This window comes from Anopheles merus, chromosome 3R, assembly GCF_017562075.2.
Source record: "Anopheles merus strain MAF chromosome 3R, AmerM5.1, whole genome shotgun sequence".
NCBI classification, from domain to species: Eukaryota; Metazoa; Arthropoda; class Insecta; order Diptera; family Culicidae; genus Anopheles; species Anopheles merus.
Genome location: NC_054084.1, coordinates 4711765 through 4737768, shown reverse-complemented (window position 1 = coordinate 4737768; position 26004 = coordinate 4711765). Strand labels below are relative to the sequence as shown.

Sequence of the window (26004 nt, the reverse complement as noted above, 5' to 3'; positions counted from 1 at the left end):
GCAGCGCATTTTGTGTTGCACTTTTGCACGATTGCTGAGAGCAACGATAAGACCTTAACCTTAACATTTTCCTCGCGCGTAGTTGGATGGAAGTTGTGCCTTTCTTTACGTGTGTAGGATTTTCGGGCGTATTGTGCTTGTTTTTGGGCCCGAGACATGCCGTTAAAAGCGATGGCGCCTTAAAGTATGCATTATTGAATAAAATTTGAGGTGGAGTGCTCCGTCGGTTGCGTAATGACCATCACCACTTCCCTGCTTTAGAAACTTCGGCTACAGTTTCGTTGTCCATTTGGCTGTATCAAAAACAACTCATATACACACACATGTACACACTGCTAACGCATACGGGAGAAAAGCGGAGCAAACATAACAAACAAAAGCAGCGGGGCTAGAGCAGTAGGAGTGGGTTGAAGATTGAAAAATCGTTTGCATAATCCACCCCACCATCTTCACAGGGGTCAGCCTCCGCAACCGAACACACACACACACATATGCAGTGCGACACAAAAGCACCCGTCGCTCTTGCACGGTCATCCCCGAGGTAAGAAGATGGCCGGTGGGGGACCCCCAGAAAGGAGAAAAATAAGGACATCCGCTTTTTATTGCGCTTCGCAAACTGTCCATTACCAACACAAACAAATCAGCAATGCTGGGTGGGGCAGGGGTGAAGGAAATTCAACTACACCTTCCTCCTTTTTGATGCTGGGTCCGCTCGGTGAAAGGTTTGCTGCTGCTGCCTCTGCTGCCGGGCCAATAAGACCGTCGGACAATACGTGTGAAGAAGAATGGGGGGAGGCAAGGGTGCTCTGATATGTGATATTCAATTCCTGACACCCTTCCAGAGCTGCCACTTTCTTCCCGTGTCTATTGAATGGTGTTCTGCGTTCCATTCTCTCATGCCGTGCACCGTAATGGCTCATATTCAGCAAAACGGCGCCGGCCGGGTGGAAGGGGCAGGACACTTGGGACGGGCAGGGAAGGAATTCGTCCTTCTTTCTTGCCTTTTAAAATGACCATCTCTAGGAGTGGTTTCTTGCGAACGAACTTGGGATGGAGGTGTACCGGTATCGGAATATCAACGAGCCAAGCAAAGAGGAACCGGACATAACGCCCTTCCTCCCTTCGCTGCTCCTTCCAGCACCTTCTTCCATTTGATTTGAATGTTGTTTTTTGTTGTTTGTGTGTCTGTAGGTGTGTGTGTGTGCTGGGAGAAAAATCTATTCATACACAAATAGACATTTGAAACGAGTTCTATAGGAACTGGGGGAGTGGGCTAGCAACTCCTTCGGCCAGAGCAAAAGACAGGCGAACAACGAAAGCAAACGATATAAAAACACCCATTCTTGCGCAAAAATATATAACAAAAAACTTGAGAAGGCAGAAGAGCCCCGCTTCCACCCGTCCTCTCCGACAAATGGACAAATAAATCGGACTCTCATATATTCTTCCGGCTTTCCAGTTTTTTTTTCTTCCTTTTTGCGTCTCAAAGCAAAGCGAGAGGAAAAATCAAAGAGGATCCCTTTTTTTGGGAAGGCAGGCGACATCTCCTCCCATCCCATATCGAACCTTGAGCCAGTCTGGTTGTTGGTTGGAGGCCTTGGGGCAGCCGGTTCCGGCGAGTTCCCAGCACGTGGTCAGACGCTCGGCAGCCTACGCATGAGCGGGCAGCACACACGATCGTACGGTTGTGTAGGTACAGCAGATCGATAAGTGGAAATGATGGCCCTGCATGCTTAGCAGAAGGGGGATGGTGGCAAGACACAACCACACGAATAGACACCGAACGAATTTATGGCCGCCGGTGAGCTCCGGGAGTCGAAGAATGAAAAACTGCCCATTATAACCGATGGAGACCCTCTTTTTTCCTTACACTCGCTCTGTCTCTCTCTCTTTTTCATCCCAGCTGGGGGTGGAGATGGAGGCAAGCGGGGGCACTTTCTCTGACCGTACCAAGTCCTCACACTTTTCTTACCCTGCACCGCTTTCTTATCCTATCCACAACAAAAGGTCCTGCGCACTTTCTTATAGTAACACCACACACACACACATAGACTACTGTGCGTCCTCCTCTCGTTATCTCCTTTGCCCTCAGCCGGCAAAGGAAATAAAATCATTCCAATCGGTTCAAGGAGAACCCTTCACACACGTTGGCAGGCACACACTCCAAAAAGAAGGGAGATGCTTGTGTGTATGTATGTGTGCTTGCCGATGTAGTGTCCGGCGCGCGTCTGGCATAAAGGTACATATGGGCGCAATTGTACGGACAAAGGGCAGGCAGATAACCGCCGGCCCACCTCCATCGGCAATCGGTCTCACTGTGCAAGAAAAGAAAGCAGTACCGAAGGAAACGAACGGAAAGTACGGCTAGTAAGATCAACATCCTTCATCCTCTCTCTGGTTTTGTCCTCGTCCCTTTCTTTTCCTTCCCTCCCTGGTTTTTCTTTTTGATAGGTAAGGATTTTCCGGGATTGTCCGAAATGGGAAGGTGAAGCATCCTTGCTCTTTGCCCTAAAGGTAAGATATTTGCAACGACACTAACAAGCGTGAGAGAGAAAGAGCGATAAAAACGGGCAAAGTAAAGAGAAGGCAAGTGATTCTAACGGGAATATTTGGTGCTTGGGGCAAGGACGAATGAGGTGTCACAGTGAAGCAGAGCGGGACATTGAGAAGGGAGTGAGCGGTGCGGATAACTCTGCCAGAGGGATAACAAGGAATCACCACCAGCATTGCCGATGATGAAAGAGCATTCTTCGGTTACAGTATGGACTGGAGGGGTGTGGGTTGCATTTATAAATGTGTGAGTTTCCGTTTCATTTTACCTCACTGTTGTGGTTGAAATTGGTTTTAAACATTAAAAAAGCCGTTTGGAATTGTTTTATGCAAAATTCCATGAAGCCAGTTTCAGTACGTCTCCCTTTCCTTTGCAGATGGATTACGTGTCCGATTGTTACAAGCTCACGGCGCCTTCCTTTTCTGTATAAAAGTGACCAAAAGAAAAGAAAAACCTTGGCCGCTTGTTTTCGTATCCCTTGTTCGCATTCGCACAAAAAGAAAATTCAACCACCACCCTCTGCCAAACCACCACCCGGGAGCGGAAATCAAACGGGGATGAAAAATTCAAAACTGTACCGTGTTTGTCCGTTCGGGTTTAGTTTGTCCTTCCTTCCTCTCCTTGTCTTTGTATTGCTCTCCTGAGTTTGTTTGTCTGTTTATTTGTTTAGCACGTATGTGTGTGTGTGTGTGTGGGTGGGTGGTGAAGGATGAAGGACGAGCGGACCCATCGAATAGCCGAATGCGGCTACTCGAATGTCCGAAAGCAGGGAGGGTGGGGTCCGGTTTTTCCTCCCTAGAGCATTCTGAATGTCTCTCTCTCGCTCGGTGCTTTTCCTTCATTTTTTTGTTGTTTGAGTTGCCAGAATATTTGTTGGCTTCATTTAAGGCCGGTTCGTTTGCAGGAAGCATTTTTGTCTGCCTCCCGTTGACGGCGGAACGCAAACGCGGGAAAGGGAACGAACGAAGACGATCCTGATAAAATGGATATTGAATTGCGTGTTTGTGGATACATAAATATATTTTCATTTTGATGCAGCACCAACAAAAAAAGAGGCGCTTTTCGACCTCCTTGTGCCACCGCAGGGTTTGTTGTCGGTGTGGTTTCTTGTTTCGGGGCGCTCTTTCTGCAAAACACGTTTCAAACGCGATGCGTACAAAAGCGCATTTTAACGTCAGATTGAGTTGTATTTGAATTTAAAATGTACCCCCCTTTTTAATGCAACGGTGTAGAAGAATGAAAAACATTCTTTCGATGCAATACAATATTCGAATTGAAACAAATGCAATTTGTACACCGCGTACACACGCAAACACTGTCCGCAGCCTACCGAAGCCTATCACGCCGAACGAAAGGATATTAATGGCTCGCTGAAAGACGCGGCAAATCTTATCAACTGAGTGGTTTATCTCTTTACCCCAGCCGTACCTCCGTGCTCGGTTGTTTCATTTTCATCTCTCTATCAATCTTTCTCGGCTCATCGCTGGCACGATCGCTATTTTCCCCCTGCCAGTGCCGCTATCTCCCACCGGAGAATGAACGTTAGGTTCACGCCAGGATAACCGACATTTATCAAATTTGGTTAATCTACCTATCAAGAAGGTCCTTTTCCCTTGCCCGAGCCGCTCCCGAGAGCCTTCCGTCCGCTCCGTCGGTATGAAAAATAAAAAGGGGGAAAAAGTATAAGTGCCCGCGCCGTCCCTCCGGAAACTGTGTTTTGGCAGCGAGTGCGGACTACCGCAAAATGCCGCATATAATCCCCTCATTAGGCGCCGAACTTAATTTGCGACCGACGCCGGGGTGGATTTTTTGTTGTTGCTGCTGCTTTCTTGCTACCCTCATTTCCCTGCCTTTATGTTTTTCTTTTACTCGGTAGCTTTAGCCGCACTGGTTGTGTTTTAAAAAAAACTGTGAAGTGAAAAACTGACCGTAAAGCACGGAGAAGGTGATTTGGTTCTCTCTACTCTCCTTTTTCCTGCCTTTGCAGTGGCAGATGACTTCAAGTTGCTGCCGGTGACGGGGTGTTTTGTTTTTTTTTTACTCTCATGACGGATCGGGAAGCAAATAGCAGGGATATTAAGGGAGGAAGTTTTTGATTGTTCGTCCTCTTCTTTAACCTCTGCAGTAGAAACTGGTAGGATAATGTTAAAATTGCTGTGCTGCAGTTTGTTTTTAAACTATGAAAAGCATCTATTATTACCGATGTAATGGTATCATAATTGAATGGATTCCAACAGCACATTCCGGGCACAGAGCTATGACTGCAAGTAGAATGACTAAAAATGGCAGACTTTTGCTTTTTAGCAATGTTTTCCTCCCTTCTTTCAATCGTATATTAATACAATCCCAACTGGATCTCATTACGCCGGGTTTGTTTAAAAAAGGATATCTTGTCACCGACACATTCGAAGATTATTTGAAACGGTTTTTTTGTGGTACATGCCTTAAACTTTGCTTTTTTGTGTCGTGTTGAAAATTTTCCGGTCAGTCGGTCCGGAAACGAGCCACCGTCGTCACTGTCTTCAATACCCGGATGCCAACCTTCCTCCTCATCTTATTTTCCAGAAAAATTGATGCCTGCGTTGATCTTTCTAGGCGTGGAGAAGGGGCAAGTTCGGAGTCGGATTGTCGGGACACGGGAAAGATGAAGATCATGATAACGGTGATGCCGGACGTTACCGCTTTCTATCGTACCATTTTCCCAATGAGTAAAAATAAAATGAAGCAGCAAATGTGTACAAACTTAAAAAAAGGGCCACCGCAGTGTGTATGTGTGTGCTTGTTGTGGTCCCGCGTCTTGGGCGTGAATAGTAAATCTGAATGAATTTCGTATTATCCGCCTTGCGTTCCTTCCCAGTTTGCACAACAGAAAGAGAAGATACACACACTCTCTGTCTGTCTCTTCGTTTCTACAAAAGCTTTCCCAAACTCCATACTCTGTTCCGTTTTCCTTGCCCCGCCAAAGGAGCAGGAAAATCCGGTGGGCGAAAATGTGAAAAGAATAACCCTCTCTAGCTGGACGCCGGTGGTTGGCGTTACATAAACAACATACATTTAATTTTATGTGAAGATTTTTCCTCCCCATAACCGGACGACAGCTGGTGTCCGCAGGAGGACGTCCGAGCAAACGTCTTTCATCGGCCATCGGGTTCACACACACACACAAAAAAGGGTTTTGATTTCTTCTTCCCGGCATGCGGCGCGCGGGGACAAGGCGCAATGCGTAAAGGCAGGAAAAACGAAACAACCACATTAACATCAGTACCAACAATGGATTGCAAGACCCTTTCGGTTTTGCTTTCATGGGTTTTTGTATGTGTGTGTAAGTTGTTCGTGCATTTCTTCTGAAAGATTTTCCACATTATTCGAACGGTCCGGTTGCCTTGACCACGACGGAGAGGGGACACAGGGGGTAGGCTATCGCTAACCCCTCAATACCAGGCGAGAGAACTGGAGCAATGAGCTGAATGAAAGGGAAAAAGATTTTTCACTTGATTTTTGTATCCCGCCCGCTTCCCATTGCATCTCCCTCCCATCGTAAGGAAAACACACCCCGGAAAGGATTGTCGATACTGGGGTGTATCCTTTGGCCCTACCCAACCCACTCGTGTGGTGTCTTTTTTGTTCCTTCCCAAGGAGCATTTTCGATTGAATGTTTTTCTTATCTCCTGTTCTTTAGAATTTCTTATGAACTTTGCACCCCGAAACATACCACCCCGTGAAAAAAAGGGGCTCGGGTCCATCATTCCACCCGGACGGCAGCTGTCCTCGGGTCTCGGAGGTCTTTTTGGAGGACGTTCAAAACATTAAACGAGCAAAATTCCGTGCTAAACCATCGGTGGGGCTGAATTTGAGATGCGTGTATTTGTTTGTTTGTTTGCTTTGTGCACTCTCTGGCGCCTCCGTGCTGCAAAAAGGTACAAACACACACTCACACTGTTGCCCACAACAATTCGGACACAAACAACAACAACAACGACACGTGAGAAAGCCCACATACATTCACACGCACGTTGCGATGGGGGTCGCATCTGGGCGGGTGATGATTTTTATGCTTTGGTGTGTGTGTCCCTCTGGTTTTTGCGGTACTTCCGGTTAGCGCTATCTCGCATCCTGGGTAAGCGACGGGAAGCTCATTGTCCATTCTGGCATTACAAGAATGGCACCAATGGTGACGGCTTACAATAACTTTCTCGTAGTTATTAAACTTTTGGGTCTTTTGAAAATGTTCGCTATTTGTCTGCAAACGATCGGCTCAACAGCCCATGAAAACAGGTGAAAGACGAAGAATAAAGGAGACAGGCTGTAGTGACAGCTTGAGTGTTGCGATAAAGGAGATGACAAAGCAGTCTTAGGGGTACTTTTGACCGTTTAAGATAATTTGTGTACACTTGAAAGCAGAATATAGTTACAAGCTCTTTGTGATCATTCAATTTATGCTCTTTTGTTTCATCATTCTTAATCTAAAAATAGTTTACTTTTGCTGCAAAACTAAAAAAACAGTATGGCAATCAATCAATTTGAAAGCTACATTACAAAACTGTCACTATTAGTACAATTTCTTAAAGTGTTAATATATTCAAACAATTTTGACAAGTTAAAAGATGTTAATGAAACCATAAAATAATATCAGGAACAATAAAACACACGCACACATAAACACATGTGATAAAAGAAAAAAACAAACTTCAAATCAATCTCGTAAAAAACTAAACAATCACTACCAAATACCAATTGTGATAAATAAAACGGTAACACGGCTCGACATTCTAATCGCGTTTCTCGTGTAAAACAAAATTAGTAACCGAACATGTCTTGCGGGCGTCCTGAGACTTTCCACGAGTAAGGGTGGGGTAAATAACAGTAAAGAGGTAGTTGATCGATTGTGGTAGTAGTATTAATAGAATTACGGAGAAAACGACTATAAGTACTGGGGCGCAAGGGGGAACTCTCTCGAACTCGATGGAAAGCAAACGTATTACAAACAGTCGAGTACGAGGGTGATAGAGTGAGATAAATATATAGAGAGAGAGACAGGAAGAGATAGGTGTGTGTAACGCGTAAAGACAAGGGACGAGGTACTCACCGAAGTTGTCACCATGCATGCCGGACGGGCCCGGTATTAGCCCGGGAATGCCTTGCAGACCGAGAAACGGGAACGATGGCCGGGTGTGTTCGATGTTACCATTGAGACCCTCGATGTCGTCACCGTGGTCCGAGGCTGCCGTGTCACTGCTGTTCGAATCTTCACCACTGGCCGCGGCCTGGAGCGAGAGCAGATCGGGATGTTTCTGGATGGAGTAGAGAGGTTCGAACTGGAGTTGTGACATATGGGAAGGATGCTCCCCGGCACGCTCGAGGCATCCACAGCAGACGGGACTGAGTGATGGGCGAAATGGTGCGGGATGATGATCACTTACCGAAGGTACAGTTAGCGTGGGTCCACCCTCAAGCGCTTGTCCGAGTAGCGATTCGCGCAACTCCAAACTTCGGTCCCGCTCGCGATGATGATGGTGATGGTGCAGGTCATGCTCGGACGTTCCGCGATGGTGGTGGTCCTTGCTCTTGTCCTTGGAGCGATCGCGCTCGCGCGTTAGCGGATGCTGCCCGATCGGTAGCAGATCGAGCGGAATAGGATCGTCGGGACTGAGACCGTGCTGCTTGCGGTACAGCTCCGAGCTCTTGGTACGCTTCTGTGGCGGCGGTGCTGGATTATTATCATCCGGCAGCTCCCATGGTAACGAGGTGGAGGTCTACACAGCGGGCGGAAGAAGAAAGGGACAAGAGATTAGTCAGTAACGCTCTCCAGCGTGGCGTGCGGAATGTATTACGGGTGATGCCTTCAGTTCCTGGACAGCAGGTGTCGATAATGATGAGTTCAGCATGGACGAGTTGGCGGACGTTCGGCCGCCGGTGGGGTTGCCGGTCGTAACATCTGCCAGTCCGCGCACTTGCAGCAACTGGGCCGTTTTGAGGAAATCGCTTAATTGATCCTGGCCGATGTGTACCTCACCGTTGTACATAAATCTGGGGACGGGACAGAACGAGCACAAGGATGAGGATTAATTAGCAGCGTAGTTGTGTTGTCATCACCCTTCGGGTTGGACGAGGCGGCCGTAAACCATCCACCCCTCTTCCCACGCTCCTATTCTGTAAACACACGGTAAATCTCTCCCGCACATTGGGTGTAGATATCACGGGCGTGAATGTTGGAGAAGGGGTGGTAATTTTTGTTTTTGGGTTCTCGGCATAGCCGGGCTGGAGCTAGTTTTTGCACTTACCGCAGCAAATTTTCGATATCCTCCGAGCGTACGTCACGCAGGATGACAATCGGGTGCTCGCAGGGATTCGCTTTCAGCAGCTTGCGAAAGTAGGGACTACACGCGCTCAGCACAACCTGGAGAGATTGGGAGAGAGGAAAGCGAGCAAGAGATTAATGGGATTTGTCTTTCCACATTGGAGCGCACGGCGCATGGAGGAGACACAGCAGCGAAAGGGAAAATTGGACCCGGGTGTTTGAGTTTCCACGGGGTAAGTAGTTCGAACTGGCTAGTTAATGCTGTCGGCTACCTCTTTTCACTACCGTGGTGCCGATACATCCGCTCGACAGAGTTTTATGCTAATTTCGTTTTAATTCGTCCAACATCACATCGGACGCACTGCCGGGCGCTGCTGTCCGGTAGAGGATTTACCTAATGTAGGGGAGCGTCGGTGTTGAGGTTTAATTACAAAAGGATGGAGGAAGAAGAGCCGCTTCGGCAGCGCAAATGTAATGAAGATGTAAAGTTTGGAATGGATTTTGGAAATTCGGAGGAATGATTGATGTCGGTTTGTTTTTCGGTACTCGGCAGCGAATTTGTGTGAAGTGCAAACCCCCACAAGTTGAATCTACCTACCTTGTGTGCGGTGAAAGATCGCGAATCGCAGGCAATGGTCACGTCGACAAAGTCCTCCTCGTCGCGCAGATGCCGGAACGAGGACAGGATCGACGACTGGAAGTCGTTCCACTTGAGGGCGTACTGCTGCTCCGAGGGCGTCGGTGACACACCGCGCAGCCGGTTCTGTAGTGGATGCGGGTGGTGCTGCTGCTGCTGGTGGTGCTGTTGATGCTGATGCTGCTGATGCTGATGCTGCTGTGAGGATTGCTGATGGTGTGACGACTGATGTTGCTCCCGCTGCTGCTCGCGCTGCTGATCCCGCAGCAGGTGATCGATTTTGCCGTCGCTCAGCGACATGGTGCGGCTTTTGCCGTTGTTGTTGTTGTTCGCGCCGGATCCGTTGCTGGCGGTGCTGCCGTTCGAGTTGGCGCTGAGGGCACCCGAGGCGCCACTGTGGAGCGCGAGGTTGGCCACGGCCAGTCCGCCGCCCGTGCTGGTACCGTTGGTGCTCTGGTCGCGGGGGCTAGTGTCGCTCGTGTGCAACGGTTGGTGCGTGTCGTTCATCCTGAGCTGCGTCCCGGGTGCTGCGACGGTCGAGGCCGTGGTGTTAACGCTGCTGCTGCTGCCGCTGCTAGTGCTGCAGCCTGCCGCAGGGAACCGTCCAAAGTGCTCACTCTGCTGGGCTGCGACGGTTGCTGTCGTCATTCAATACATCGATCGGGGCTTTGTTTTTGTCTGTGTGGTACGCGTTGTTGTGGTTTTCCCTCCCGTTTTAATCGCAGCTATGTAACAGCTCTGGTTTTTTTTTCTCTCCAAAGGATGAACGAAAAAACGGAAATAAAAAGAGAAAACAAAACCACCGCGCCTCGTTTGCTCCGTTGAAAATCACTCGTATGTGAAGTTATGTACTTCAGTAGGAATCGTCTGGACGAATAGTATACGCTGTGTTTTGCCGCATCATCTGATGCAATAGTTTACTTAGGGTAATGAAATCATGCAAGCCATCAGTACCATCATCCCGGTTCGGAAGGCTCAAAAGAGACCTTTCAGCGCTTTGCTATTTGCACTCGGTAGTGTAGGGACGGAATCTGTAAGGAAGAGAAAGATAGAAACAGAATTGTTAGCATCAGAGCGAGAAGTTTGCAACATATAGAACCAATTAGAAAATTAAAATAGTTCCATGCTCTAAAAGTATCTTTTTTTCTCAAAACATCCTCCATTCGTCGACCACAGGGAAAACAACGCACGCGCTAGTTTGCCGGGTTTGCTCAGCGTTCTCACTTCCATTAGCGCACACCGGTACCAACATCGGCCAGCGCCAGACGATGGTAACTCACAACATGGCCCAAGATTTTTCCCCTTTTTGGGGCATTGAATGTCTTAGTTTCGGAAGTGGTGTTGGTGGTAGTGATGGGTGGGTGGATCGAAAATGAGGTAACACGAGTTTGTCGTTCGTTTGCCAAAAAGGAGGATCACCTCGACCTGGCTGGACAGTTTGATGGTTAATGGCTTTGTCGTTGCCAGCTTTGTCCGGTGTCGTTTGCAATTTTGGGACAGCGAGAAAAAAAGGTCAAACGGTTGTGTCATCTGCTGGAATGTGCACCGAATCGGGAAAAGCAAGCACCCTCAAACTCCTTTGCTCCAAAGTCGCCAGCAACGACGCCACAGTGAGAAATTGAGTAAGGGAAAAGGGTTCGTTTTCGCTCTCAGATTCCTGAATCGCCTGTCGCCTGTGTGTGCGTGTGAACGCGCATGCAACGTTGGTGCAATTTTCAGTCGCCTTTTTATGCGCTTTCGTCCTCTGTATGCTCTCAGCATGCTCGGTGGTAGAATGTTTAACTTCAAAACAAAAACAATGCTCACAAATCTAGACACACATACAGTCGAGAATGGTTGTTTTTTGGAATGGTGGAACACACGAAATTAATCGAGCTAGCTCTCTTTCGATGGAGGAGTGTTGGTGCATTTTCGCGTGAATTCTCCTCGGCGGAGAAGAGATCGAAAAACGGAACGGTTCTCTTAAATCAAAACAAGGTGCCATTAATTTATATTTTGGTGCGCTTGCTCTCACCATTACCAGTACAGAAAAGGTGAATGTTGTTGGTTTTGCTGCTGATTAAGAATGCAGACGAATAAAAACGTATTTATTTCAATGTAAAATTTTTAACTCAAAGTTTCATTCTTATACCGTAGTTTTGTTGTAATAAAACACAACTCTACATCTAACCAGCGGTCATGACAAAGATGTAACTGCCCTTGCAGTAGCCTCGTCTCAATGGAAATATTTATGAGACAGACATTTGTTCAATTGCAAAACGGCATCTTATCACAGCAATACCGGGGCAGATAATCATGCCACACGACATGACCCACATCATCGACATTAACTCGCGCAGCCCGTGATGCGATGAAGAACGTTCCCGATCACGGGACAGGGGGAGGAAGCACATCGTGGCACGATGCGCTACAATTTGCATGCCGTACTCATAAATAAACAACGTGGAAGGGCAAACCGATTCGCGAAAACACAGCCCTGTTGACCTCCGGGCCCTGGCAAAGGGTGGGAAAGGGGAAGGTGCAGGGGTCGCTGAGGTTGCACGAGTGACAAAACGCCCGGGCCGGACGGTCGGGCGGATGACGGTGATCGCTAAATTGCAGTTAATCATTTCAAATAGCTTCAAATGCTGCTGCCCGCTGGTTTTCGGTCTCGTTAGCCTCTCGATTTGTCTCTTCTTGCCTTTGTCTTGTGTGTGTGTGTGGCTTTATTTATGTTGTGACTGGCCCCGAAAGACCTCCGAAAGCATTTCTCTACTGGTGGGAGGGAGAGAGAGGGAGAGAGAGAGAGAGCTAGCGAGAGTTTGCAATTTCTAATCCGCGCAAAGATGGTTATCATGTGTGTGTTTGTATCCGCCGCCGCTCGCGTCTTCCCGATGATGAACGACTTCTCGAACTGGTAAACGGAACAAAATAATAGAACGTACTTGATGCTCGTGATCGTTGTAGTTAAGGTTGTCATTTTTTTCCCTTCCTTTAGCCTGCAGCTAAACCGGCCAGCTTCACCGAAGAAACGGCAATACAAGTGGACAGACAAACCTTGGGCTGGGATTAGTTTAACAAGCCCAGCCCATTGCACGGCTGCAATCATAAATTCATGCCCTTTTCGTCCGGCTGCCCACCTTCCACCGGCGGCAAGGGCATCCGAAACCCAGGCGAACATCACATCACCTGCCTCACTACCGGGGCTTTACGCTCAAAACTTTGCCGCACGAAACATTATTAGACCACTTTCCTCGCTCCCTCCCCCCGCAAGTACCACGATGCATCGCTTCCAACCAATGAATAGTCATGATAATGGCAATTAAGATTAAATATTTAAATGATTCATAGGGGCCGTTTGCGCTGTTAGAGAAAATAACGCTTAATCGCTGCATATTACCAGTAATAACGGTGGCTTAGTGGCATGGAGGGCGTTTTTTTGTCGTTGTTGTTGTTGTTTGGTCGCTGCGGAGGCCATGCAAGTGCAAGTGAACGAGCGCACGTGACGTAACTGATGAGGAGAGAATGTGGAGCGTGAGCATGGGGCGGAGTGGGTGGAAAATGCAATTACGAATTTCATCGCCAATTCTTTATCGCTATGCATCGACCAGAAAGGAGTGGTAAAGATCAGTGGAAACACATCAGAAAGGGAGGAAATGGTGTCTTATTAGGCTAATAATTGGTTCTGGAAAAATGGGTTTCCAACTAGTGTTTGCGCATTGCATTGGATTGCTAATATTAATTTTTCCTTAAGTAAACATAATCGAAGCAGAATGTTCGCGACACGCTGTTCACAGCTGTTTTCCATCTTGAGTAAAATTGCTTCGTCGTTGTTTACTCTTCTATCTCCTCGTGGTGCAAGTCACTTTTCCCATAATGGCTCGATCGCAACAAGCAAAAAAAAAATGAGATGAATTTTAATTTAACCACGTTCGTTTTGGTCCATCCCAAACACTTTCGGGGCTTAATGGAAACCATCCGCATGGCGACACTTGCACGCAAACCCTACGCGAAACCGGCGCCGGAGCTACTTGCGCACATATGCATGGCAACGCCGACGCGCGCGCACAACATGTCTCAAGCTTGGCGTTGCGCGTTTTCCTTCCACTGGTGCGCACAATCCGCGCGCACTTGCTCTCTTTCCAGACCCTCCTCCAGCGCTTGGAGTGCGGAGAATTATTCAATTCGCGTTAAATTCTCCCGTCCGCCGATTGAGCCGATTGAGTAGCCCCCGCATGGCGACTTCTTCTGCCCGGGCAAGAGGACACGGTCCCCGGCTTCCGGACGTGCGCTTTTTTTTGAGCCCGTACACTTGTATTGCCGAAAACATTCTCACCATCACGGCTCGGGGCACGATTTTGACGCGTTAATCGGATAAAATATATGTATGTGCTTAAAAATAAAACTAAGCATGGATAGGATGATGGTTTGGACGGTCTCGATGGAATGCTGGTTCCATCACGTGGTCCGATTTTCGATCCGTCCGATGGGAAAGCGTTGCGGAGTGTTGAAAATAATCAGAAAAAAAGAACAAGTGGAGATTTCGCTTTCAGAAACATGAGTTGATGTGTTGTTTGGATTAGAAAAAATGGAATTTCTATCACCGTGAGTAGTGGTTGGTGCGCATTACGACTAAATTTAGTTGCGCCTCGTTTGATGACAATTTTAAGACGAGCGCAAGATTTATTGGCCCGCACAGAAAACCCCACCCATATTGGAAACGCAATCCAAAATAGCTTTTTCGCCGTGGCACCAAGGTAGCACGATTCAATAAATCAAGCAATTTCGCCTAAACAAACACAAACGATTGAAAAAGGAAATGAATAGTGCATGAAATGAGCTCTCGTCCCAGCGCACGAAGCCGCAGCCGAATTTTGGAAAGGAAATGGAAGCCGATTTTCTAAAGCAAGTAATTAAATTCATCCTCCAAGCAAAGGCGAGCGGCTGCGTAAGCTACTTTACCCGATCCCGAATGCCGTATGCAATCGCAATCGCAGCGTGAAGTGTCGGCGCTGAGGTGGAAGCAAAAACGTGGCCGCGTCGTGAAAGTTCCCCCCCCCCTCACAAAAGCACGGTCAGCGAAACAGGGGAAGTTTCGAAAAGGGGGAGAGATTACCTATTAAATCTCACACATTTCTTGGCCGTTCGTTTCGATGCTTTTCGTCATCTCATGTCACACATTGTGAGTATGTGTGTGTGAGTATGTGTGTGTGAGTATGTGTGTGTGTGTGTGTTAACTAAAATTAATCGAACCAGCAAGACGCGCGGACAGTGCATCTAAGCAAAACGGCACTGGCGATGGAGTCATGCCGACTTCCACGGATAATGGAACCGTGGATAACGAGCATGAAGTAGCTAAACTTGCAATAAAATAAACTGTTTGCAAATGTCTTACGTGATGGTTGATTTTGAAAAAACTGAAAAGTAACAGAGTGACTACATCCATCACCGGTAATCAGCATGGAGAAGGGCCCCGCAGAAGCTGCCATTTTGAACGTAATCAGCGTAAGGTAGCGTGTGTTTTGTGTGGTTACCTTCACCGTTTCCTGAGCGACAGGTGTCAGGACTGGAGAGAAGAAGCGAGTGAGCTTAGATTGTATCATTGAACCTTGCGCACTGCAGGGGAGCACCTGAATTTCCGAACGGCTTTGATTGCGACAGACCGAAAAGTCAGCAGCTCGCATCTTTGCATCGTTTATCACTTGCCGGTGTGTGTGTGTGCGTGTGCAATGGTATGTATGGGGAAAAGATTCATTCAGTTGAGAAGGGGGTATAGAGGGGAAGAAATCGTCACCATTGTGGATAGTTAGCTAACACGAGCCCCTGTGGCTGAATATGGATGTGAGTGTCCAAAAACAATCAGCAAATCACTTTCACATCTAATGCCCGCTTGAACCGAAGCAAACGCACACACACACACATACTTGATCAAATAATGAGGCTGAGTGCTGCTTGGAAGAGCAGCAGATCAGTGTTTTTGGTACACGGGGGAAAGAGCCCATTCATAGCAGATTCGAGGAAAGTCTTTACGTTGTAACGATAAGAAAAGGCACTTTTTGAGGAAAGTGTTATTTTTTAATTATTTTTGTGTGTGCCTATTCGTATCAAGTACAGTAGAAAGATGTAATGTGTAGCAAGCATAAAACATAGGCAAGAGCGCGCAACCGGGTGATGATAACGTTCATATCGTTCACACTTTCCCCTTTTGAGGAATGTGATGGAACTGTTGGAGCTTTTGAAAGTGAACCTCTACAGTAAAAACATGTTTTTTAACATGCTTTTGCAATTAACGCATTACGATTAAAGCCTTCATTGTCTTTAAATTCATATCGTGTGCGTGTGTGTGTAAGCACGATCACCTGTTGCAACAGTGTACAAATCTTTTAAATCATGTTCGTTACTCCTTTCCATCCCCCCCTCCCCTCACTTAATTCGTCATCCGCTTTAATCCCGATGTCGCAGTGTGAAAAGGCATCTGAAACGCTTGACCTCAACATGTGGCCAGCTGAGCCACAAAAGCCAAACGACCGCACTGGGGGTGGCATGTGTGTGTGTGCGCGCGCGCGATGAAAATGGTAAATCATCTCTCACCAGGAGGAATGACAAAAAAGGAAAAAGAAGAAGAAAAAAAACCCGATCCAAAGATCCTCATGCCCACTGGGCAGCTATTTTACACTCCCGCCAACCGCCACCGCCACTCATCAATATCACACCGCAGGATTCCATTATTCGATTCAATAAACCATACAATCGTTTCAATATTGAAATTAATTTTCAACCCCTTTCCTACCCTTGCTGTCCTCATTTCAGGGCGTTTGTTTTTGGTTGGTTCGCTTGAGTAGTTGCAGATTTTTTTCCTTTCCAATTTATTTGCCTTCATGACGTGGTCGGTGTGTGGTGGCGTATTTCTCATGGTTAGCGAGCATATGCGATTATCACTTCATCGAAGGTGGAGTGGAACAGGGTTAATGGGGGGCAAATTATGTGTGGAAAGCGAGCGGGAGGATGTACTAGCAGTTGTTATTATTGTTTCGCGCTACACTCACGTTGTTGTAATCATGGTAAGGCAACAGTACTAAAAAAAGAGCTATTTGTTTTCCACTCATTACAGGACACAGGAAAATCGATCCCGTGAGTGGTGAAGTGTGCGCAACATAAAAAAAAAACACATCCACCTAGAACGAATGGAACAAGCGAGGCGGAGAAACGTTTTTGTTAGCGGTATGAAAAATGGAGCGAGCGAAAAAAAAAGCTGGAAACAATTGCATTTAATGTGGTTATTTATTAAATTCCCTTTTTTTGTTGTTCAATTCCATTCTCACACACAAACGCACGCACGCGTGCATGAAAAAAAGCGACTGGGAATGGGTGGGGACTTATTCTGATCCATTTAAATTTTCCATTTTGATCAATAGGTTTTAAACGATTGTTCGTTCGTGTGGCTTTCGCACCGATCATTAAGCCCGTATTGGTGCGCTGCTATTGGCATGGATAATAATTACAAGACCCAATCGATATTACAACCATTTATCAAATTTATTTTTCATTCCAGCAATCATCGTGCCTTGGTGAGGGAAGGAGCAGAAAAATTGAATATAACACCAACATTACAACAATTGAAAAAGTGGAGCCGATTGGTAGGAGCCCTGCTCGGCCTTTTCCCTCGGGGAAGGGTTGGGAATAATAAATAAAATGATCGTTTTAATTAAATGTCGGTTGTTAATGTTCGAGTGTGTCGTGCCAAGTGGAAAGTTGACAAAACAAAGATGAAGAGCAGGAAAAAATATGTTTGATTGCACTGTCAGCTCACACCATATGATTGCAGTTTGGTCAACGAGCAATTTTTGATTTTTTAGCTTTCGGTTTGGCTTTTTTACGCGGCTTCAAAAAGTGATGAAAATGAGCGCCTTTGTGTTGTTATCTTCGCTCGGTGTAACCTATAACATTTACCAAAACTGTCTCGATGTTGTAAGACGCTAGATGCTCATTTTCACAGGTCGCTCATTATAATGGTAAAATAATTTATCGCACAAAAAAATCTACAAACTATCATCGTTCGTTCTCCTTGGGTGCGTTTTAAGGCGATCTTGTTCGCTGGTTCGCTGTGTTGCGCCGTCACTGTCATTGAGGCTTCTATTAGCTTTATTTCCTCCAATTGTTTTACGATGGCGGTGTTCGAACAAGACAACACACACACACACACACGCACGCAGGAAAAAGTATCCCGTGTGCACGAATTTGATTCGCGCTGTAAAAGTTTGTGAGCATGAAATCGGTTTTACGACCCACCAAGCGGTCAACCGATTGCAGCTGCCCCACACAGCTTGACCGTGCAGAATTATCTAATACTGCGATGGGACGAAGGATGAGAAGGGGAGGGGGGAGTGATGAAATGGGATGCAATAGCGCGGTGCAGCCGGGTGAACATGAAGTGCAATAAAATACAATTTCAAGGATGGTTATCCGATGATCGTATTTTGGTTCAAAGCGAACAGCAAACCAACAAAAATGACAAGTGGTCAAAAAGGCAAAAGGCATCGATAGGAAAGAAAGGCCACCATCACCACCATGGAGCGTGCAATAAACAAGATCACATGCATAACATGCACAGACACACACACACACACAGAGGATGTTGTGAAATGAATATCTTGTATAAGGAGGGGAGGGTGGCCTTAGTAGTTTACTTCCCTTCCTCAAGTGTGAAGCTAAACATAACCTGCTGCTGGCAGGCGCAATGGCGATCGAGGTCGATCAAAATGTTGTACTTGTTTTGATTAATCGTCGATCGAATTGAGGTTTGTTTACATTTTGGGGAGAGAGAGAAAGCCCCACAGCAGCAAAAAAAAAAAAAATGGGCGATGAAGCAGAAATGTGGTAAAAAAAAGATGATTTATTTGGATCATAACAGTAAGAGCAAATAGCTTTACTCATTGCTACTGATTGCTCCGATAAGCTGTAGCAACCCTCTCGAAAGAGCCCGCGCCTTCAGTGGCAAATTGATTGACGAATAAAACAGATTAAGAAAAGCATAACAAGAGGAACTGATGCCAAGCCCAGCGGCTGAGTACCAGCCTAATAAAATCTCAGTACCGTGAGATAAACCAACCCGCCAAGAGAGGGCAACAGACGAAGCAACAACGAAATGTGTTTCGATTACGCTGCACTATTATTGAAATGTATTTAAATACAAAGCAAAACCACGCATTAGCTCCCGCCGCTCGGATCTTTGTGTCCATCCTCTCCCTCATGTGTGACCTCAGCGTTTCCACTGCGCTCGATCGCTCCCTCTTATCCAGCTAAATTAAAACCCCTCAGAATTCATCGAGCACACATGTGCGGGAGAGCGCACCCGCACGTAACCGAAGAAAAAAGAAGCACTCGATTAAGCGCGTAAATGTACTTCAAACGGTTGCGCGTCGCTCTATGACGGTAGGAATTAATAATAGAATCTTGAGCCACCACCACTCCTTGCTCACCATCACTCCATCGCATCTTGCCATCACCATCACGCCACCAGAATTCGGGTGAGGCAGACATGTTGTAGCAGCCGCGGCTAAGCACTCAGCGATGATTTAAGATTATTGTTATTATTGGCTCCTGCCGGTAAGCGAATCATCCCCCTCCCAATGGCAGGAGCAAAACGGGAAAGCGAAACCCCAATGCGATGCTGAGGAGTAAGCGAGAGGCGGTCTCCATTCCATTTCATTGTCTTTTCCCATTGCTGCCGGTGCGGGATTAGATGAAACCGAAACGGAAAGGGGTCGGTACCGAACATTTTTAAAACAATATTCCGGAGCAAATCCCAAAACCGCGCGGGCGAAGATGAAGTGTAATACCTCATGTGCAATCATGTGCACTATAAAAACACTTGAGAAAAAATGTGGCGTGCAGATGTGTGGCGTTTCGTCCACCGTCCCACGATCACGAACACGACGCAGTGGCTGCCTGTGATGGGAATTATTCAATTAAACCTCATGTGACATGGGGCCGTTCGCAGTGTGTTACTTTGTCGGGTAGCATAGCACGATGGCCGCTCAAAGTGACACATCTTTTGGGCGGTGGGGAGAAGGACACATAATTGGGAACTTCTTGTTGTGTGACCTTGAGGGCAGTGTCAGGGTGGGGTGACGCATTATTCGATGCGGATGGTAGATAGAAGTGCGTTGTGCAAGCTCATTGAGCACTGGGTAAATATTTGATTATTTATAATGATCTGCCTTTTTCCGTGGAATAAACAATTCGATTCATTTTTTTTTGGAAAACGAGGTCGAACCTAGAATGCAAACAAACAAGCGGAGAACCTTTTCTTCTCACCTTCTTTTTTTTGTCTCCAGCTCATTATGCTCGACAGGTTTTAAGAAATCCCCGAGCGGCACAAAAGTGTATAATTTAAGTAGTTGCCTTTTTATTTTTGCCCTCCCCACCTTCCCGCTCCAAACTCCTCCCTGTTTCGCCTCAGGACACTTTGGAGGATCTTTAAACGACACAAAACGACTTCGCGCAGTTGTTTCGCTCGGGCCATGATTGTTAGTACGTACTTCAACACATTACGTTTTATTTTATTTCGCGTTTTATTACACCGACACTGCCCGGAGGGACGGACACCCTCCCACGGTCACCATCGCTCCTTAGCGGAGCCGTTTATGCGGCAGCAGAATGTTACACACCGGAAGGGCACGGGGACATTTCACTGTCATACCACCGGGGACCGTCGTCTGCAGCGACACGGCGGTACGGCGGCACATTGTCAAGTACTTACTTTGGCCCCGCCTGCAGGAACCAACACGCTGCCGATCATCCGGTCCAGGCCACTTGGTAGCCGGCTTGAAGTTACATTCTGCCTCAAAGCAAGACAACGGACAAGCGGGAAACAAAAATCCAGAAAAAGGGTACAGAATAATAAACTCACTGCTCGGGCCGTACTACTAAAACGGAGCAGTGGGGGGAAGGAATAAAGTTTTGGGTGATATTTTCCTCCCACCGAGCGGTACCACAAAAAAGTGGGTTGCCATTGGGGTTGAAGCTTGTTGCCCGGTGGCACCCGGATGACAGTGCGCTGCTCTCGATGCTGACGAGCGCTTGGTACGCGCGCGCGTGTAATAAAATCGAAATAAATGATACAACCGATTATATTTTGTGGGAGGAACAAACGGCAGGCACGCAGGGCGGACATTATTGCAATGAGGAAAAAATGAAGTTGTGTAGCCCGACCGCGCACCCGGTAGGTATGACTTTATTTGCCGTCGCGTGTAAATGTAAGCAGAGTTCGGGCATGATCGGAGGTGGCTTGATTTGACAATAAAATTACCGCACGCGCAACAATCAGTTCGTAAAAAAGAATCATTTAGCCAATATTGGGTTGGTGATTGTTTTTGGATTGATTTTATTTACGGAAGCGATTGTTTGTATCATGACACAGTTTGAGAAGTATCTTATAACTTTTCTGAACACAAAAACTAACATCAACTAAAACTAAAACTATCAAATATTTAACATACAAAACTCCCTCAGCATCTGCCAAAGATCAAACGGAATTCGGAAGGATAATGAGCCCTCCCGAAGCAAATCGAAATTCCGGCCATGCCGGCCTGGTTTTGGACGGAATGGCTAATAAAAAGAAATGCGTACACAGCCACCACTAGCAGTGTATAGACGACACTAAAGAATTTAGTGCAAAATCTCTATCGAAAGCACAATCCAGCCCACCAGTCGAGACGAGTTGGTTGAAATCGAAATCCTCCCAAAACACGTCCTACCTTCTGCTGCTGCTACTGCTGCTTTCTATTCCGGACGTATGGCACTCGATTATGTTCCGTTTGCGTACCTTGTTCGGCCAGGATCAAGCACAGCAGTAACGACGGCGGCCAGGATCGGGCTTGAGTGGTTCATTTCGTCATAAACAAGCATAAATAACCACATCGCGTTCGCACCGTAAAATCCCTGTACCGCCTGCCCTACGCTAAGCTAATAAGGTGCCGTCCCTGCGCTCAAGTGCGTGAGAATCCTCCAGCAGTTCCTGCTTCTCACCTCACTGCTGCTGGATCACAGGGCTGGTCTTGCTCTTTTTATTAGCTTATTTTTATTCCGCTTTCACTCAAGCCGAACTCAAGTTCAAGCAGGGGGAAGGCTTTGATGCGTTTTTTTTTCGTGCCGTTCGTGGTGCTTATTTCTTGCTGTTGCTTCCGGCTGCTGGGGAAGCCGGTTTAGCTATGAGGAGATGAGGAAGGGGAAAAATGTTTTCCCCAGGACAAACCAGCCGCCGAGATATTTTCGCCCATCATTTTATCTCATCACCCATCATTCCCTCCCACGAGTATCAGCATCATCATCATCATCAGCATCATCGACCGTCGACGACATCGTGTCTGTCGTCATCGTATTCGCCATCATCGGGACAGACCGCATGAATCGGAATTCCCTTCGGTGCGGGGGTGTGCGCGTCAAATTGCGTGGTGAATCAGCCTTCACCGTTCGTTTTTTTTCTGTGTGCTCTTGTTACGGCTGCGTTTTTCATGCGCTACCCAGAAGCCCAGACTCGCTCCTACCTTTGAAGCAGCGAGCTTCCAAGAACGGGGGTGCTCCATTTGCTTGAAGGTGTGTAATCTGGTCAAAAGGTGACGGTAACGATGCCGCGTTTAAGCGATACCGAGAGTTTTTCCCGCCCTTGCGGCTCAATTCTTCCACCGCGGAAAAGGTAGACGGCCAAGGGGACACACAACACATCCTTACTACGCTTTTACTACGCCCCACGTTCGTACGAGATGAGCATCGCTCGTTCGTTCGTTCATTCGTTCTGTTTTGTTTTCTTCCACCGGCCGTTTTCATCTCAGTTTTTCCCATCTCCTTCTTGTTTGTGGGGACTTTTTGTGGAGTGGAGAGTGAGGGTTGTGTTTTGGATTTTCTTTTTCATCGACGGGGGTGTGTGTGAATGTTTTTTTTTGTGCGTGTGTTCGCCGAACCGCAAAACCGCCCAACCAACCGCCGTAACGAGACGACCTCGGGCTGGCTTTTTTCTGGCGGTTATTTTGGCGGTTTCTGCGTTTGTAGCCGAGCTTGTACTTGTGTTTATCTGTCTACTGCCTGCACCATCCAGGTGAGGTAGGTGAGAGGATCAAGTTAACAAACTGAACAGGGCCGTTGCAATCAAAAAGTGTTGCTCATTTGTGTAGCGACTGTTTAGTAGCTGTTTAGGGACTGTTTGAGGCGTCCTAATAAAAGTAGGGCTTTGTGCTGGAAATGGTGACTATTTGCTAAATTCTTTGTTCGAAATGTTTTCCCTACCACGTCTTGCAGTCACGACACATTGTCGCATGAGTCTAGCATGAGTAAAATCGAGCGAAAAAACGTAGCAATTGCTAACAAACTTTGCTGTCCATGTATGCAGCGAGCGTATCAAGCTCCCCGGCTCGTGCCCGCGTTCACATTCACGAGCTGTAATAAATCACGACGCCAGCGATGCTGTAAAAGTGGACTTTTCGCCGCTCCGTGGGACCTATGGCCGCACACATCCACTGCGCTCCCATCTAAAAGCTGACGAAAGCTGGGAGGTCAAAGGCGACAGCACCAAAATACGGATCTGGCCGTATGTAAACTTTTGCCTTGGGAGGAGCAAAAAATGAACCGTGAGGAAAGTATTTGGGGAAAGCGGATGGTAGCGACAAACACACACACTCATACACACAGACAGCTCACCAAAACGCTTACCCTCTCCGATGGTGTTAGCTGGTGAAAAAGTATTAAAAAGTTTTAAATCAATATTTTCCCACCGACCACGGGCCGTCGCGTCGACGTTCCTTTGCTCCAACGTCCGCGTTTGCCATCCCGTCCCTTCTGGATCTGCACGAGCGGAGTTCACTCACACACACACACAAACAATTTTTCTCCCACTTTGTCTCCCATCCTTATCAACGCTGGTGCCATTTTTTGCGCCATAAAGCAAAACCACGCTACACAGACGCAGAGGAGACAATTTGTCTGGGACAGCGGAATTTTATGTCAGTCAGTCACCATCAGCCATCAGAGCGTGGTGAGCCAGCGTGTCCACCGTCCCTTAGGCGCACACCCTGTGCGAGAAATCCCCATCTTCCCCCTCCTCCTCTACGCCACTACCCCCTTCTTTTTATCGGGAAAAAGGGAAAGATAATTTTATTACGGTCCAAGCGAGTGCCGGAGGAAAGGCCTGCTTTTCACGAGATGCTGCTGCTGCTGCTGCTGCTGCTGCTGCTGCTGCTGCTGCTGGCCCCGTTTTATGCTGCACACTCGTTTTCATGCTGGATTCGGACAGAACGCAAAAATATCCTAGCCGGTCGGGTTCATTCGAACATGTTACCCTCCTTACACACACACAAACACCCTCCTTTCCTCGCTGCGATGGTTTGGTGACTTCCTTTTGGCCACCGAAAAGCACTGAGTGGTTTATGGCCGAAAAGTAATAATTTTTATGAGCCATTTCTCGGTCGCTTTCCACCTCGTACCCGTTTTGCTGCTCGGTATGACTCGGGCGGACTCGAGACTCGGTGTAGAAGATTTTTGCCGGATCCATGTTTTTTTGCCGGCCCACTCGCTCTCTACACGGCGACAGACTGCTGCCCCCTATTGTCCACCGAGACCTAAAAGGGAGCATGAGTTTCCTTCGGCGGGTCGTCTGCAGTGGCGCGCATAGCCAGTGATAAAGGAAGATGGATAGGGAAACAATCGCATGGAGAAATAAAACGCGGAGTGTGGAGTGGAAAATAAATTTTTACTCTAACTCGAAGAGGAAGAGTTGTGCGCAAATGCATTGTCGTCTAGTTGGGTGTTTTGTTACTTTGATCGGATGAATATGTTATCACGTGATTAGAATTACTTTGATTGCAAGACAGGTTTGTATATAACGTAACATTGACCATTAATGCTCTTAATGTCCTTATTGCTGTGATAGGTCCTAAGCCTAGAAATTGAAAGATCAAAAGTAAGAAGTCAAACTCTTCAGCTATCTAGAACTTCATTTAGTGTGAGAAGATTTTAGAAAGATCTTTCTATTGCACAGCAACAAAAAGAGGAAAAATAAATATCCAACTGTACTGATAAGTGTAGTAAGACGCATTCCCGGCGGCCGTTCAGCCGTAGTTGTCCTTTTTATGGCTTTGTCGTCCAGATCTGGAATCCTTTTGGAAGGATCCTTTTCATTCCTACAACCAAACTCACCGGACACTGCTACCAGAGATGGACAAGAACCCGAGAATCGACATCGAGGGGAAAGCTGGGAACCCGTTCAAAGGGATGAAGATGTTTTTCGTGGACGTGGTCTTGTGGACTCCGGGACGCTGATAAACAGGGACCGATGGGTAATAAAACCAAAGCCCAGCCGGTCGAAAAGAAATTGGGTGAAAGGAATGGAATTGAAGAAAGGAGAAACGGTCGTAAAAAAAAAGAAAACCCAAAAGTCGTAGCTCTTGGCAGGCCATAAGACGGACGGTATGCCGTATCCTGACAATGTACGATCACTTGCGACGTCAATGCGTCATACACCGAAGGCGGGGAAAGAGAAATGCGTGGGAAGGTTGAGAAATCTTGGCTTGTAATGGTTAATGTTAGGTGAGAATGTGTTGCCTGCCACTTTTGCTAGCTAGGCACACTGTTTTGATGGACATTTCCCTTATCAGCTGATGCCGTTCTCTTGGCTTTTTCGTTGTACATTGTAAAGGCCTTTGTAAAGAAGGGGCTTGCTTATTGCTTCTCTCATTCTCTCTCTCGCAGTTGTTGTCTTCCCTTAAAGAGTAAAAAAGGAAGAAAGGCATTTCTTTCCCGTGCCACATCACTGATCCTTGGGTCCAGTTTTATGGGTTACCATGGTTGCCTGCCCGTTGCCGGTTAGTTGATCCCGCAGCCACAGCAAACGCGACGATGTACGGAGAAAAACACATTAAATGAAGATTTCGGCGTTTGATTGTAATAATAACATTCGAGAGTCAGGATCAGCTTGGGGTTTTTAATGGAAAATGTATCAACCACTGCACCACACAGCGTTTTGCTTTCTCCCCCGAGCACGGCATAAGGAAAGGAAGAATAAAAAGGCCCAAGGATGAAACAACAGCAGGATGAAACACATTTAGACGAAAGACGCATTCGCTGCTCGCCATAAAAAGGGGAATGGTTCAAATTGAGGTTAAAAGGCACGCTGCTGGCCAGTAATGAGTTGTGGAGTGTCTTTTTGGTTCTTTTAAACCAAAAAAGAAGTGTAGAAGTGGTGTAGAAATTGACCCCCTAGATGGATGGATGCTGCGGTGTAGTTATTTTTACACAAAATCAAATTTCAAAAAACCACTTATCGGTCGATCTTGGATGGTTGGTGGATGTCCTTTCTGGCGGTGGCGGTTGACTGATGCGGTATGAATTGAATTTAGACTCCATTTTGTAAGGAGTCGTTCCTAGCGGACGACGATGTAATGGACTTAATTTTGGTTGCAAGGAATGAGCATTTGTAACTTAATTTTAATTTAAGAGCACAAGAAAGGTTTGTGTTCTGTTAATGGATCAAAGTGGTCAGATTTTAAA

At 46.9% G+C, this 26004-nt stretch overlaps 1 protein-coding gene across 8 annotated transcripts in view; it reads right to left on the bottom strand.

Annotated features, from left to right (window-relative positions):
* LOC121597320 (protein abrupt) overlaps nucleotides 1–26004 on the bottom strand; it is a 109410-nt gene that overhangs the window by 58618 nt on the left and 24788 nt on the right. For 7 of the 8 annotated variants that reach the window (XM_041922988.1, XM_041922989.1, XM_041922987.1 and 4 more), the window contains 5 exons: nucleotides 9448–10517; nucleotides 8833–8948; nucleotides 8383–8578; nucleotides 7972–8304; nucleotides 7638–7842 (listed from right to left, as the gene is read on the bottom strand). In XM_041922988.1, coding sequence (XP_041778922.1) covers nucleotides 7638–7842; nucleotides 7972–8304; nucleotides 8383–8578; nucleotides 8833–8948; nucleotides 9448–10134 — 1537 coding nt within the window. In that variant the 5' untranslated portion in view covers nucleotides 10135–10517. The remainder of the gene's footprint in view (nucleotides 1–7637; nucleotides 7843–7971; nucleotides 8305–8382; nucleotides 8579–8832; nucleotides 8949–9447; nucleotides 10518–26004) is intronic. The other variant, XM_041922990.1, reaches the window with a different exon arrangement.